The 12,828-nt window shown below is 41.6% G+C and overlaps 1 protein-coding gene across 2 annotated transcripts; it reads right to left on the bottom strand.

Moving 5' to 3' along the window:
- Nucleotides 1–2,028: 2,028 nt before the first annotated feature.
- ZNF24 (zinc finger protein 24) lies at nt 2,029–12,689 on the bottom strand. Of its 2 annotated transcripts, none has more exons than XM_058692348.1 (4): nt 12,571–12,689; nt 10,119–10,619; nt 9,724–9,871; nt 2,029–7,580 (listed from the first exon to the last, which is right to left on the bottom strand). In XM_058692348.1, exons 2-4 carry the CDS (start codon nt 10,536–10,538, stop codon nt 7,042–7,044), a joined length of 1,107 nt encoding a protein of 368 aa, XP_058548331.1. In that variant the 5' UTR covers nt 10,539–10,619; nt 12,571–12,689; the 3' UTR covers nt 2,029–7,041. The 2 variants fall into 2 exon arrangements, with proteins under 2 accessions (XP_058548331.1, XP_058548332.1); XM_058692349.1 differs by lacking the exon at nt 12,571–12,689 and adding an exon at nt 11,841–11,969.
- Between the last annotated feature and the right edge of the window lie 139 nt (nt 12,690–12,828).

The raw sequence follows: 12,828 nt of genomic DNA, 5'->3' as shown, positions 1-12,828 counted from the left end.
AGTTTCTCAGCCTCAGCACTACTGATATTTAGCGCTGGGTAATTTGTTATGCATTATAGAATGTTTAGCAGCATCTCTAACCTCTACCTACTAGATGCCAGTAGAACGCATCTTCTCTGGTTGTAACAAACAAAAATGTCTCCAGATGTTGCCAAATGTCAGGTGGGGTGGGGTGGGAGGTGCAAAATTGCCCTTGAGCACACTACACTGACGCCTGTGATTGTTAGGTTTTCTACTCAGGTACCCTTTGTGAGTTCCACTGATTTTTCCCTCTAATCCTTTTGGATGGTTCTTCCCCACCTCAGGTAGTTTCCCTACACACACATGTGCTCATCAGTATTCAACTTGAGTAGATTTCCAGTGTTCTGTCTAGTTTTCTCCTATCTGGTACATTGCCCTGCAAAAGCTAGCCACCTTGGCCTCCCAGGATGCCTTGCTCCATCTTCTCAACTTAGGGAGCCTGCCTGGCTCCGCTTGAGTTCTCCTTCCCCATGCTGTGGCCTAAAAACTCTCTCCAGGTAGTTAACTGAGACAACCCACGTTTGCTTCATTTGTTTCCCATCTCTCAGGGATCCCCTCTCTCCCAGCCTTTGCAGTATAGATTTTGCAGCATTTGTTCAGGCAGGTTAGATCTGGGATCTTGGCCTAACAGATTTTGTGTGTTTGTGATTTAAAAACAAAACAAAGCATAATAGAAAAATCCGGGAGAGGAAAATCAAGAATGCAAGGTGAAGATTGTTGGGAGGAACATGCCTTGAGTAAGTGTGAGAGGACAGCTTAGATCCAGTGGAAGATTCAGGCAGAAGCACAGAGGATCCAAAGTTAAGAGGAAAGAAGGCATTAACAAACCAAGTTATAGACACTTTACTCTTTTCTAATTTGTTCTTCCTGTTGCAAATATTGGTGTAATAGGTATAGAGAGATCATTTTTATAGGTACATAGAGAACATTAAAATGTTAATAGGACTGTGGACTCATGGGTGACTTTTGGGGTGATTTTTATTTCTAACCATCAGAAAAAAAATTTTTTAAGAATTTAAAAAGCCAGGTAACTGGACACTTTGTTCTATTCTCAGGACCTTTGCCCCAAAATGGTTTCCCATCTTTCAAAGTCAAAGTCCTAGTCCTACCAATAGCTAACCAGGTCTTCCAGGATGTGGCCCCACTCTCCACCCTTACCCCATTTATTCCCTGGCTTCTTCACCTACTTGACCTCATTATTCGGCTTCAGTGACTCCACCCACTTGCCGTTATCTTGAACAAATCAGGGACTGCTCCCACATGAAGTTCTTTACACTTGCTGTTCCCATGTGTGGAACATCTGTCCTCCAGAATCTCTTGGCTTTTTGTATCATTCCTATCTCTCCTCGAATTTTTCTTTTCCAATTTATTTTCTCCATACTACTCATCACATGACATACAATATGTTTTTTTTTTTTTTTCCCCCTACTGCCATGTGTAGTTTCCACACATAGAAGCAATGGATATAAATTCTAACAACTAAGTTTTGGCCATTAGCAACTTCAAATCCCCAAGCCTGGCAATAAGATGAGGGCCCGAGAGAATGATGTTCGGGGGTGGCAGGGGATGATGGTCATAGGGAGGGGCTTCAAGAGTCATGTACAAGGGATGCTTTAGGGGAATGCCCCAAAAGCAATGGGTGGAGGTGGGTACAGCATAGACTCGGCAGTGTAGTCCCCAGTCTGAGTCCCAGGTTAATAAATCTGTACAAAGGATGGAAAATAAATGCCAAAGACACAACTGTGTGAAAAGCTTTTCATCCACAAACATTCCCAACACCAATGTTTAGATACTGTTGGAATGTAAAATGTTATGTGTGGTATAGAGAGAGTGGAGTAACAAATGGCGGAAGTTGACAAAGGCCAAGTCATGGAAGGCCATGCTAATTTTATTAACCTATATAATGCATAAAGTGTTAAGTCTAGAATTTAGAATTACAAAGCTTTTCTACAAATCAATAAGAAAATACAAATAACCTATATTAATCAGGACAGAAACCCAATTCAGTTATTTTAAACAAGAAAGGGACTTTATTGGCTCACAAAACTTTAAAGTTCGGAGGTAGGGCAGGCTTTAGGCACAGCTGGATCTAGGGCCTCCAGAAAAATGACATCGGAACTTAGTTCTCATTCCTTTCTGCTAGCCTCTGAATTTCTCCTCAGACTCTCTCCACATGGTGTAAATTCAGGCTTACGGTCCTTAGTTCGTGGGATCTCTGTAGAGCCTTCTTTCCAAGAGTTCCAGCAGAAGTTCTGTTGAGAGCTCGCTTTAGCCTGGCTTGAGTTACATGCCCATTCTTTAATCACTGTGGCTAAGAAGCTGAAGGACTCAGGAAGGCCAGACCTGGTCATGTACTCATCTCAGCCACAGGGAATGGGTTCCCCACAATAAATAAGGATTCTGTTACCAGAGGATGGGGAAAGAGATGCTGAACAACAACAACAAAAGACCCAACAACATATATCCACACATAACCCAATAGAAAAGCTGTAACAGGTAAAGGATATGAACAGTCCATGATAAAAATGGCCAATAAACTATGAAAATAACCTCATCCTCACCATTAATCAGGGAAATACAAAATGATTTTTTCTTCTTTTGCCCATCAGATAAAAAAAATTATTAAGTGTAGGTAAGGCTGTGTGGGGAAATGAGCACTTTCCATACATTTGGTGAAAATAAAAAGTTATGAAGACCTTTGGAAAGGCTAAGATGGGTCTATCAGGAAGCACATCCTTTGACCCAATAATCCACCTCATACAACTCCGTCCGAAAGAAATTCACACACATGCACAAAAATGTATGAAGAAGATGTTTACTTTGGCAGTGTAATAGCAAGAGACAAAATAAGGGAATAGTTAAATAACGGGATTTTCATAGTACTGGATCCTATTCAAATCAACCATTAAAGAAATTTAAAGACCTAAGGATTTGTTTCTGACACACCTGCCCCCCCCGCCGCAAAAAAAAAAAAAAAAAAAGGCAAGCTGCAGAAAAATCATATACGTGATCTTATTTATGTAAAAATAGCATTTATATGTGTATGTATACTCATATGGAAATGTATGGAAAGGGAACTAGATGGAGGTATATGAAACTAGACAGTGGAATGAGACTGGAAGCACTGGAAAAAAAGGGTCTCTCTTTGCTCTTCTAGTTGTGTATCATTTAAGTTTTATAAAATGAGATGGTAGTCATTTATTAAAAAAAGAAAAATGGGCAAAGGCAGTTCACAATGGGAAATGCAAATGGCCAATAAACATAAAAAGATGCTCCCCCTTATTAACAAAAAGAAAAATTCTGCCCACCAGAATGCTAAAAGTATTTAAGGATTCGGGGTGGGTGGAAGTGCAGGCAAACAGGCACTCAGTTGATGGAGTTGTAAATTGGTACCATCTTTTTGGTGATATTTCCCAAAATGTTAAACGTGCACATTCTCTGACCCAAGAAATCTATTTCTAGCTATTTATCCTACAGAAATATCCACACAGGCAGCAAAATACATGGGTAAGAATGTTAATAACTATGCCTTTAGCCATAATTAAAAAACTGGAAAGAACTTATTTTCCATCAGGAAGGGGCTGGTTAAACAAATTCCAGTATATTCATGCAGAGGAACGGTATGTAGCCATAAAAAAGCAGGTCTACATCCTAGTGGGAGGGGAGGCGAGTTTCAGTGCAGCACGTGTAAGATGGGGATAGGCACCTACCTCATACGGCTGCTGTGAGGGCTAAGAGTTAATCCGTGGTAAAGCGCTTCCAACAGTGCCCGCACACAGCAACCACAAGTGTCAACTATCAACACGTTTGCTTAAATATGTATTTGCCTAAGTCCGGAAGAATAGCAAACCAAGTAATTATTCCTTCTGAGTAGACTGTGAAAAGGAATGTCCTTTTTCATTTAACATTTCTGTACTGTAGAAAATGCAAATGAATATGTTTATTAATAAGCTTCCAAATTTGTTAACCATAAAAAAGCAGATTTATCAATCAAGGTTTAACAGCCATCACTCACTACACTGTGAAAAAATATATATTCCTGTAAGTTCACAGAACTACATTTGAGTTTTAACTCTAATTGGCCACATGCAAGTCACACAATCTCTGAATCTCCCTTTCCTTGACTACAAATCTAAGTGAGAGAGGCATAGCAACTGACCCAATGCCTGGAGTGCAGATTCTTTCCACACAACCCTCCCTTCAATTCACACCAACGTGATAAACATACTGTTCAACGATCGAGTGAATACCAACTGGGTGTGGATGTGGGGAGTTTAACCTCCAAGAAAACCAGCAGGAAATTCAGCAATAATGAGCAAATGCTCAGTAGCCATTGGGCAGTTATTGGCGGCCTGCATGCCGTTAACAATGACTGCTCTTTTAAGAACCAAACAGATGGCGCTGCTTGGTGACTGCCAGGTCACTTCATCAGAGGCTGGCCAGCCCCCAGAATTGCTAACCAGGATTATCTGTGTGGGTATACATGAATATCCGAAATAATAAATCACTGAATAGCAATCTTAAATCAAGTTGTCTAGTGGGGACGTGGACTAACAGAAGATGATGAGTACACAGATTGCTGCTTCCTTTTCCCTTACACCCTAATCCAGTCTTTTGGGGTCCAGCCCATTTTCCCCACAGAGCCTTGCCTTCGCCTCAGAATCCTTTCTAAACAACACACAGGGATCAGAGCTGGCAAGACAAACTTGTATCTGCCAAGTCTAACACTGCTTTTTCTAAGCTCTGACGTTATACCAAACATCTTTGGCATTTATGACAAATGTACCACAGGGAAGTTTCTTTATATATGCAAAAGAGGTAAGATCTAAAAAACAGGGTGAAATTCTAGCCACTGAGAGGATGCTCCCTTCTTACCTACTCTGATACAAGAATTCTGTCATCTCAGCAGAAGTATTAAAAATATGCCACCTCAAAACCTACTTGGAAAGAAGCCAGTTATAAATAAATAAATCAACTCAAGATCATTTTATCTTAGAGCGGAGGAGTTTATAGCTTTATTGGACATTGACTTGTTTCCTCTCAGCCACAAAGAGAAAAAGACCCAAACAAAAGTCCCTACATTTTCTTGTATAACTTAAAATACATTATATCATTACTACATATTTATACTTCAATAAATCTTAATCTATAAAGCACATTTCTTATAATTAATTGTTATCAGAAAATCTATAAACAAGCTCCATTCTGCCTCACTTTACCACCAGCTGGCCTTGCATTTATTACTATGTTTTTTAACAGGCTCATGCAAATCTCACCTTCCATTTTTTAAATTTGATCCAAGCACCAGATGTAACCAAAATCTCTGGAACTATGAAATCTTTTTATTCACATGGGTCATTTTCCACACAATTAATGCCCACTATAAAAAAGCCTTTTCTCATATTCTATACTTTAACTTCCAGAGTTTGCCACTAAACAGTAAAACCACAGTACTTGGGATTCTCAGCCAAGGAGTATATAAGCCTACTACTACAATGTATTACTTTTATACATTTTTTAAAATGTGTTAAGACTTAAAATTAAAAAAAAATAGTTCAATCAATTCTGATAGTTAATAAACTAGTTGTTAATAACCTATTATTTTTTAAATAGAACAATCCATTCAACTTAACATGTAAGTACAACCTCAATGCTACTAGAGATTGATTAGTTTTTTTAAAAGACCCACAAACCTCCAAACCATGATGGAGTATCTTGGACTCACCTCTGATGATTGCTGGAGAGCTGGCCAGCTCTCTGAGCTGAGTCTTCCTTTCCCCCAAAGACAACACCCTGGTAGGAGGACTATGGCTCCGGGAATCTCAGAGGTGACCTCCCCCAGGACTGCTCCGATGGAGGGAAAACAGCTCACTCACATGAAACAGCTTTAGACCAAACCCCCGATGATTTACAGTGGAAGAAACATCTACCTACCCATGGTAGGGTTACAGTATCTAGCACAGTGCCTCGTCGGTAGAAAATGTTTAATAATAAATGCATGGCTGCTTTGTTAGCCTGCTGTGCAACCCTTTTGTACCAAAGGAATAAACAGCCAACCTGATACTTGTTGCCCACCTGTCATGGACATTTCTGTCCTTCACCAAAAGAAAGGCAAAATAAATTAGATCTTCAAGTCTCTTTTGTTTTCTAAAAGCCAAGACAGACCATTACCCTTCTGTTTACATTTGCCCTTCAACACTGCTGTTCACTACAAATTCCTCCCTAGTGTTAAGATTTCTACTCTTGTAGTTTACAACTGCTTATTGTTCACTGTCCACTTTCTACCGATAACACAGAACATTCTCATTAGCAGGATGCCTTCAAATTACAGACAAGGTAAGTGTGTTTTGAGTTTTCCTGCAGGCAGATAATTAAATGGAGATAAATTCTTGATATACTTCAATTCCTGGATCATGGTATTTGTTTTATCTTCCCCAATCTAGGTGTCCCATTCACTTTTGATGTTTTATCACCATCACTTCTCATCTGAGTTTTAAGGCTCATTTTACTTTGAGGCTTTTGGTCATCCTTTATCTTCTATTTTCTGAATGCATATCCAAGTTAGGTAAAAGGAAGCAGAAGGGTACATTTTTAAAAAATGGTTTAGGTTTTCAGATTTTATAATTCCTACGTTGCCTTTTAATGTAGAAGGGAATGTATCCTTGCAAAGACATTTCAATGATCAACACAGAAACAATGTCTGTCTAAAAAAGAAACTTTTAAGGGACAAAGAATCAGGTAGTTCATTATTTGGAAAAATAATAAGAATATAAACATCACATGGAAGATTTAGGCATTAACACCTGAATTAAGTTTAAAATTTCAGTTTCTAGGCAGGTATGATATCATTTCTTTCACGGTAAAATAAAATAATGGTGGGTGAAGATTTTCTACATTTCCCAGTGGATTTTCTAACCGTCTATGTAGGGAAATAAAACTATTATGTATCATTTCATGTTTTCAATTTTGTCTTCATTTCTGAAGAAAAAGACCTGAGTGCTGATTTTTTTTTGTAATTTCTTAAACTTTCACAACATTCAGAAGTTTTTCTGCATTGTGTCTTCGCTGATGTCTAAAAAGATTTGAGCTCTGACTGTAAGATTTCCCACACTGAACGCATTCATAAGGTTTCTCTCCAGTATGGATTCTCTGATGATTAATCAGCCCAGAATTCTGGCTAAAGGCTTTTCCACATTCAAGACATTTGTAGGGTTTCTCTCCAGTATGGACTCTCTGGTGCTGCACGAGGATAGAACTTCTGCTGAACGCTTTCCCACATTCAACACATCCGTAGGGTTTCTCCCCGCTGTGGATTCTTTGATGGAGAATGAGGGCCGACCCCTGACTGAAGTGTTTCCCACATTCATCACATATATGTTGTTTCTTTCGAGAGGGGTTTCTTTTCCTTTCAAATCTGCCCTTGGGGAAACAGGCTTCTCCATACTTAAAGATCTGAGGAACACCTATATTGAGAGCGCCCGGAACTTCGTGAGATTCTACCGCTGAAGGAATCTCCTGCTTTGGAGCTAGGGCTCCATTTTCAGTCCTCCCATCCTCATCTGAAATAGAGACAAAATGTAAATATCACTCATTTCCTATTCTGGGAGGGAAGAGACCTGAAGAAAATTTTAGTAAATGTGAACTAAAAGTAAAGAGCTTGCATTCATCTAAAGACAGCAACCTGAAAACCAGTGTTAAGGTTGCCTACTCCAAAAAAGGAAATTAAATGACTGATTCTGAGGCTAAGGGGGTAATGGCATGCTCCCATAGTGAAGAACTAAACTGTTCTATCTGAATAAAAGTGGTAACAGAAGCAAGTGTGCTTTACAACACTCGTCAGAAAACAAAGGGCAGAAAGATGTGGCAGATTCTATATGACTGTTAGACAAAGTGCTGCAGCTAGGTCTGGATGAAATTTCGTAAGAAATATAAAAATTGCCCATTGGGAAATCCTTGTAATATTCTTTTGCTTTGAGAAAAGGAGAAATTACACCAAATCATGATGGTGTAAATAATAAGCGATCTGGCAAAAAGTGACTATTTCTGAAATGAGCAAGATAAGGCAGGTCATGGCCAACACTACACTAAGAGCAGAACCCAGAAGATGTCGTAATAAGAGACTGAGGGTAATAGGAGCTGAGGGTATTGTTAACTCAGGACATGACACTTACATTTAACAGACCCTTAGTAAATGAAAGTTTTCCTGTAAAATACCCTACTTGGTATTTGCCATGGTACTTAGTTAGGTGAATTATTATTTTTAAGCCTCAGTTAGGTAAGTCTAGTGAAACAAAAGCCTGAATTAATTACCAACATGAGGCAGTATCACCCACCCGCAGGACACAGTATATTTAAAGACTGTCCTGAAACTTCCAGCCTGTCAGAGTACAAACAGTTACTACAGGGTGAGCAGCAACAATTAGAAAATAAACAGTGAGCAAGTCTATAATAAATGATGAAGAAAGGGATAAAGTCAAGAAAGAAAACTAACAGAAAGACTGAAGGGTTGCAGGGGGTCAGGGAGGCCTGGAGACATGAACAACGGAGAAGCAAGTGTTAAAGTTATGTGGGGACAAATGGCACAGAAGTAAGTTCCCAAGCGTCGTAAAGACTAGACTGCTGAAATGAAGCTATTTACAAGCAAGGGAAAGTTATTCTAAAACTCAGGCAGGGGAGAAATTTTCTACCCAAGAAAATGCCACCTCCAATGACCAAGGATAGTGGTTCTCAAATTTCATTCCAGAGAACAATGTCCCATGAAACATGTAAAACTAACGGTTTTCAGCAGACGTCAGCCCCACCCCATCAGTTCTGGTTCACGAGCACTGGGATCTCGCTCTCCCTCTCCCTCCCCTCTCTCTCCCTCTCGAGAGTCCCCTCAGATGGGAAGAAAACCTGATGAGCCTCCATCTGTGGCACACACCAGCGTTACCTACAACTACCTCAAGGAAAGATTCCCAAAGCAATCTCAAAAACAAATATGAAAAAGAATCCAGCAGTTTTAGGAATATACTAGGTTGTATCAAAGTATACTAAGTATGTGGTGTCAACTGCCAATATACTGCAAAGACTAGTTTTAAGCGATTTGTTATAAATCTGAGCTCTTTATTTAATTCTTCTATACTTAAAGCATATTTTAGCTATGGAGCCTATTTCTGCATAAATACTTAGAAAAGGTGAAGAGTTTTACCCAAATACCATTTCTACAAAAGATGCTTCTTAGAAAAAAAAGACTCTAGGCAGGATGTTAGAGAAAAAAAAAAATGGCTAAAAATTTAGAAAAGACTTCAGCGGTGGCTACAAAAAGAATAGGTAGATTTGAAGAGGCTTCATCTAAGCTTATTATACCAATAGGATTAGGCAGGAGATTGAAAGGATGTGAAACAGATGGCAAGTAAACAATACTGAAACAGAGGGACCTCATCTACAGGTGGGTGCTGGCTCAACATAAGGCAAATGCCAATCTGAAATGGGGAGATCTTCAAGAAAGAGGTAAAAGGGAAGAAAAGGATGATGACGTAACGTCTAAGATTAAAAGACCTGAGGGCCCACAAATCAATTGTTGACTGTATACACAGTCTGTCTATGTGTACAAAATTAGGTTAAGGTGATTATTCCCTATCCCCTTTTGTCCAAAGAGTTCTGGACAAAAGGCCCAGACTCTCTTTCACCCTCCAGCCCACTTGAAGTTTTGGTCCTCACCACAGTGCCTTAAGGAATGGAGCTCCCAGGATGCCCACTTGAGCTGGTTCTCCACAGCATCCAGCTCAGAATTTGGTAATCCCTGAGCTTCTTCTTGAGATACTATCTCCTCTACTAGAACTTCCCGTTTTCGTCGACGGAGAGAAACCTGGAAAAAATAAAGTCTGGCTCAGCTGAGAAGGAATCTGATGAGATTGAGAATTAAAAACACATAAGAGAACCCATACAAAACATATAGTGCGGTGGTCTATATGACATAGCATAGCCAGAGGGGAGCAGTGCAGGGGCGGGAGGAATACACATAATTCTAACTTAGTTGAGTGGAATGAACTCAGCAGCCCTGCCTACTGCTATGCCAGTGCTTCTGCCCCAGAGAGTGACACAATAAGACTCACCGGCTGTCCAGGGTCATCTAGCTCACTCTCTAAATCCTCCAGCACTGTCACTGCCTCCTCTCCGTTCTCCGGATGATGCTCTCGAACCCAGGTCTGCAGTTCCTTGGGCAGGATGGCAACAAACTGCTCCAGCACTACCAGCTCCAAGATTTGTTCTTTTGTGTGTGTCTCTGGCCTGAGCCATAGACGGCAAAGTTCTCGAAGCTGGCTCACAGCTTCACGGGGCCCAGGTGAATCCTGGTATCCAAACTGCCTGAATCGCTGTCGGAAAACCTCTGGATCAGGAAGATGGTTCCAGGGGATGCTCGATCCCTCTTCACCATCAGGATCCTCCTCCAGCTTCACTCTCAGTATTTTTTCCTCTTCATCTGGAGTTGGGATTATAAGTATTGAATCTTCTTCCACGGACTGTGCAGACATCCTGATTTATAATACTTCAAGAAAAGTCAATCAAGGCAGGATACAGGCCTCAGGGAAATACCGCTTTCTTCACAGGCTCTCCTGAGGCACAAGGAAAAAAAAATACATCAACTACCAAATATCCTAAGAATCTGAACGTGTGCTGATAAAGGAAGTAAAAGATATTTGTTTTTCTTACCAGATTAAAAATTCCAATCAATAACCTACACCAGAAGTTGGCAAACTACAGCTCACAGCCAAACGTGGCTTGTTGCCCATTTTTGTACAATGTTTGTACTAAGAATAGTTTTCACATTTTTACATGGTTGAAAAAAACCACAAGAATACTTCATGACACGTGAAAATAATACAAAATTAAAATGTTTGCGTCCATAAATAATTCTATGTATTTGCTGACAGTTCACACTACAGTGATAAGAGTTGAACAGTTTCAACAAACACTACATAGTCTGAAAAACCTAATATTTACTACCTGGCCCTTTAGAAAAAGTTTGCCAAGCTGTGACCCACTAAATCAACAAACCTTATTTCATTAATCAAAAGAATCCAAGTAAGAACCAGTCCAACTCAATGTTTTCTAAATGCATTTGACCCTGGAACACATTATTTGCAACTCAGGACACCTGTAGGTCAACTCAAAAGCAAGGACTGCTTTTCTGTTATCTGCTTAAAATTTTCTTAACAAAATATTTTTTTAATGGTTAGGTTTTTTAAGAGTTCAGAAATATTTTTTAAGAACTCCCTGAACTCAAAATATATGTGAAAAAATATCCACTTGCTCAGTAACAGATCAATACTGAAAAAACTAACCACTAGATGCCACGCAATGCAAATATTCAGCCACTCACCACCCCCAGAACTACATTTAAATCTGTAATGACCGGCATTAATCACAGCAAACTCAGTGAATAAAAGGTACTCTCATAACATCTTAACTTCTTGCAGTGGCCCAGAGTCATCATCGCTCACTGGATGACTCACTGTTTCCCCAGCTTCTACCTTCAGGGAAATCTTGTGCTATTTCTGATCCTTTCCTTGTATTTGCACAGTCATGCCCATGCCATTGTTTACAACACATACTAGGAATGAACCACGCAGCTACTCAATGTATCTACTGAGGGCCAGAATCTGAAAACCAATGGTTTCAAAAAACTTCTTGTAACCCTCACGAGTCTAGTTATCACAAAAGACCTTATCACAGACAAGTAATGCAGACAGGTTTAATTAAGTACTCTGGAGTGTGGCGGCCTTCTAAATAGGGTTTAGCCAACAGATGAGTTGGTTCCTATTCCAGGATCCTACCTTATCAAAGGCTCAATCATTCTATAGAAAAGAAATTTATCTTCCTTTTACGTTCTCTTACTGCAGCCGGCCCTTGGGCCGTGAAGGAGATACAAGGTGGGCAGGCCCGCGATCCCTAGTGTTTGGGCGGGGAGCCGAGTCCCAGGTGATCTCCTCGCCTCACTCCGGCAGAGTTCCGCTGCAAACCCCGCCCCGACGTCCCCCAGCCCCTTTTCGCCGCGCTAGCAGCGGCGGATTTCGGATGACGGAAGGCCACACTGCCCCAACAACGTTGGGGCCGCGACGGATTTCGGATGACCGAAGGCCACACTGCCCCAACAACGTCGGGGCCACGGCACTTCCGCCCGCGTCCGGCGGTACTACAAGCCCCGACAGCCCCCGCGCAAGGCCCGCCCTCTCCCACCTCCGCCCAAAATGAGTCCCAGAACCCTCCGCGAGACACCAGGCCTCGAAATAGAACAAAACCGGCCGAGGGGGGAGGGGGGAAAGGCGAGGGTCGCGGAGGACACAGGGGATGGAGGACTCTCCGATGGTACTGAAAGCCCAATCTGGCTTTCCATCTACCTCTACCAGCCCCCCAACTGCTGTATACGGAGACAGCGGCCTGTCCGCGCCTCCCGGCAAGCCGAGGAAGGTCCCCGCCAGGCTTCTTTTCTGTCTCCTACCAAAAGGACTGCAGCCCCTTATCCCAGCGTCCCCCTCAACGCCCTTCCCCCATTCTCTCGCAAACCTCCGACTCGGGATCCGCAGCAGCTTCGCTGTCCAAAGCAGACGCAGAAACGCCGCTCACGAGCCGTTTCCCAGAAGCCCCCGGCACGGACTGCTTCCGGTCTGCGGGTCCCAGGAGGCGGGGAGAGGCGAAGCCCCGCGTTGCCATGGAGATGGGCTCCGGGCGGGGGAGGGGCGGTGCGACGACAATGACCGCTTTGAGACTGCGCTTGGCCTGGCGCCTCTCCTCGGATAGCCCAGAGTTCTGTGTTCCGTTTAA

Source organism: Neofelis nebulosa, chromosome 11 (genome assembly GCF_028018385.1).
Source record: "Neofelis nebulosa isolate mNeoNeb1 chromosome 11, mNeoNeb1.pri, whole genome shotgun sequence".
NCBI lineage: Eukaryota > Metazoa > Chordata > Mammalia > Carnivora > Felidae > Neofelis > Neofelis nebulosa.
This window is presented reverse-complemented; position numbering and strand designations above follow the sequence as displayed.

Excerpts from the sequence above, each read along its gene's own strand:
- ZNF24 (XM_058692348.1), bottom strand. The coding sequence starts at position 10,538 with ATGTCTGCACAGTCCGTGGAAGAAGATTCAATACTTATAATCCCAACT. Across the intron at positions 9,872-10,118 it reads TAGATGACCCTGGACAGCCG|GTTTCTCTCCGTCGACGAAA; the intron begins GTGAGTCTTATT and ends TATTTTTTCCAG. Across the intron at positions 7,581-9,723 it reads CCATTCCTTAAGGCACTGTG|ATGAGGATGGGAGGACTGAA; the intron begins GTGAGGACCAAA and ends TCTCTATTTCAG.